Here is a 1,837-nt window from a genome sequence, read left to right as displayed (position 1 = left end):
GGAAATCACGTGAGGAGCTGCGCCGCCATTAAAGATGGCGGGCAGGAGCGGGTGCTCAACTCGGTGGATCTGACTACATGTTTGGAGCCAGTTGGAACTCCATTCGGCAGTGAAGTTGAGGGCGGCCGCGCCAGCGGCAGATGTACTACGACAGCTGCGGCCGCCGCCGCCGCAGCAGCAGCAGTGGCAGCGGCGGCGGCGGCGGCGGCGATGGCAGCCGCCAAGGGCTCCCGTCAGGCCCGCAACGCTGTCAGCACCAGTGCGGCGAGGCCTGCACGAAGTATACGACACGCCGTACGTGCAATAACGGGGAGTTGCGTGAGTGCGCGCATTGGCAGCAGCGTCAGCGGCGGTGGGCCATGCACGTGTTGCAGCGGCGAGGTGGCGGCGGCGGCGGCAGCTGCTGCTTCGGCTCTAGCCTTTCCGTGGGCTAGTCAGGGCGGATCCGGCTTCTACGGCCTGTGCGAGACGTGTATGTTGAGCATGGAAGTGGAGACCGCAATCGAGCCCCTGTTGTCGCAGGGCTCCACTGGGCTGTCCTCAGTGAACACGCATCGGGAAATAGGGGCTCCCCGCGAGGGTGGCGGAGTCGGCGGCGGCAGCACGCAGCTGGCGTCGCCGTCAACGCACACCAGGGTGTCAGCCATGGCGGCGGCGGCGGCGGCGGCGGGCCAGCGGCGGTCCTCCGCCTTGGGCAGACGACAGGGCTCTGACGTGAGCGACCGATTCCTGGAATAAGGGTTAGACAGCTTGCAGGCAGCTGCCGGTCCATGAGTCAAGGGGGAGGTAAGGACTGGGCATGGCTGGGCTTAGGGCCTTGATGGGGGGAGAGTTGGAAATATTCTAGTTCATATTATTGAACAATGTTCAACGTAAGGTGCAAATTTCATTAAACATTTAAACCAAGTGACTACCCCCCATGTTTTATGGTGCTCGGATAGCCCCCTGCCGTCTCTGTCGCTCGCTGTGGCCACCATCGCCCCGTCCTCAGCCAGCACCACCTCACCAGGCCATTCACCTCACAACTTGGCAAGGGTGCCCACCATCTCCTCAACCGCGGTGTGGTGTGGTGTGGTGTGGTATGGTGTGGTGTTGCTCGCAGCTTGGGTCAGCGGCTCCATGTCCTCGGCGGGCGTCACGAGCACACCGGGGACAACCTCCGGGGTCACTACGGGCGGGAGGAGGAGGACCCGGAGAATCGCTCCCGCTGCGGCTACGCGCGCAGGGAGGACCATGCAACGTCCGCGCCGCCGCCGCCGCCACCGCCACCGCCGCAGGAACCAGCGCTGCTGTCACCGCCGTCAGAAAACGGCGGGGATGGCGGAGGCGCCGACACGGTCCCCTTCCCCGGTGTTACGGGGTGTGGCGGCGGCTACGGCGGCGGAGGCGGCGGCGGCCCCAGCTCCTCGTGTTCAGTGGGGGCATAGGGGACCGCAGCCGTGGATTTTCGTGGGCAGGCAGCTGGAGTGGGGCCGGCGGCGCGCAGCCCCTACTTCTCCGTCCACTGGGGTATGTGAGCTAGGCGCGATTCCAGGTAGCAGCAGGGCGCTGCCGTTGTGGGTGGCGGGCGGGCGGGTGTGAAACCCGGAATCTGGGAGTTGGGTATCCATCTGTGATTGATCGGGTAGTGGTACGGGAGGATGCTGTGTAGTACTGTTTAGTTTGTAAAGATTGTTGGGTACGTGTGGTTATAGCTGCACAGTTTCGTGTTGAAGCGGGGTGACGTGGTTTAGGGTTTGGTTGGAGCGGGTGATGATGGCGCTGCTGCAGGCATGCCGCGGCTTGTTTGGAACCTGTTTCGCGCCAGTTGTCGGGAGGCACCCGAAATGCGCTCGAC

General features: G+C 64.3%; 1 protein-coding gene across 1 annotated transcript in view; it reads right to left on the bottom strand.

The window, feature by feature from the left end:
* Positions 1–1,019: 1,019 nt before the first annotated feature.
* The window catches only part of VOLCADRAFT_97657 (uncharacterized protein), a gene marked incomplete at both ends in the record, with an annotated part of 12,056 nt that continues 11,238 nt past the window's right edge, over positions 1,020–1,837 (bottom strand). Inside the window, one exon of the mRNA XM_002956585.1 lies at positions 1,020–1,168. Within this exon, the coding sequence (XP_002956631.1) occupies positions 1,020–1,168 (149 nt within the window). The remainder of the gene's footprint in view (positions 1,169–1,837) is intronic.

The sequence above is a fragment of the Volvox carteri genome, assembly GCF_000143455.1.
Source record: "Volvox carteri f. nagariensis unplaced genomic scaffold VOLCAscaffold_63, whole genome shotgun sequence".
Lineage (NCBI taxonomy): Eukaryota > Viridiplantae > Chlorophyta > Chlorophyceae > Chlamydomonadales > Volvocaceae > Volvox > Volvox carteri.
Note: the sequence above shows the minus strand (reverse complement) of the source record. Positions and strands in the feature narration are given on the sequence as shown.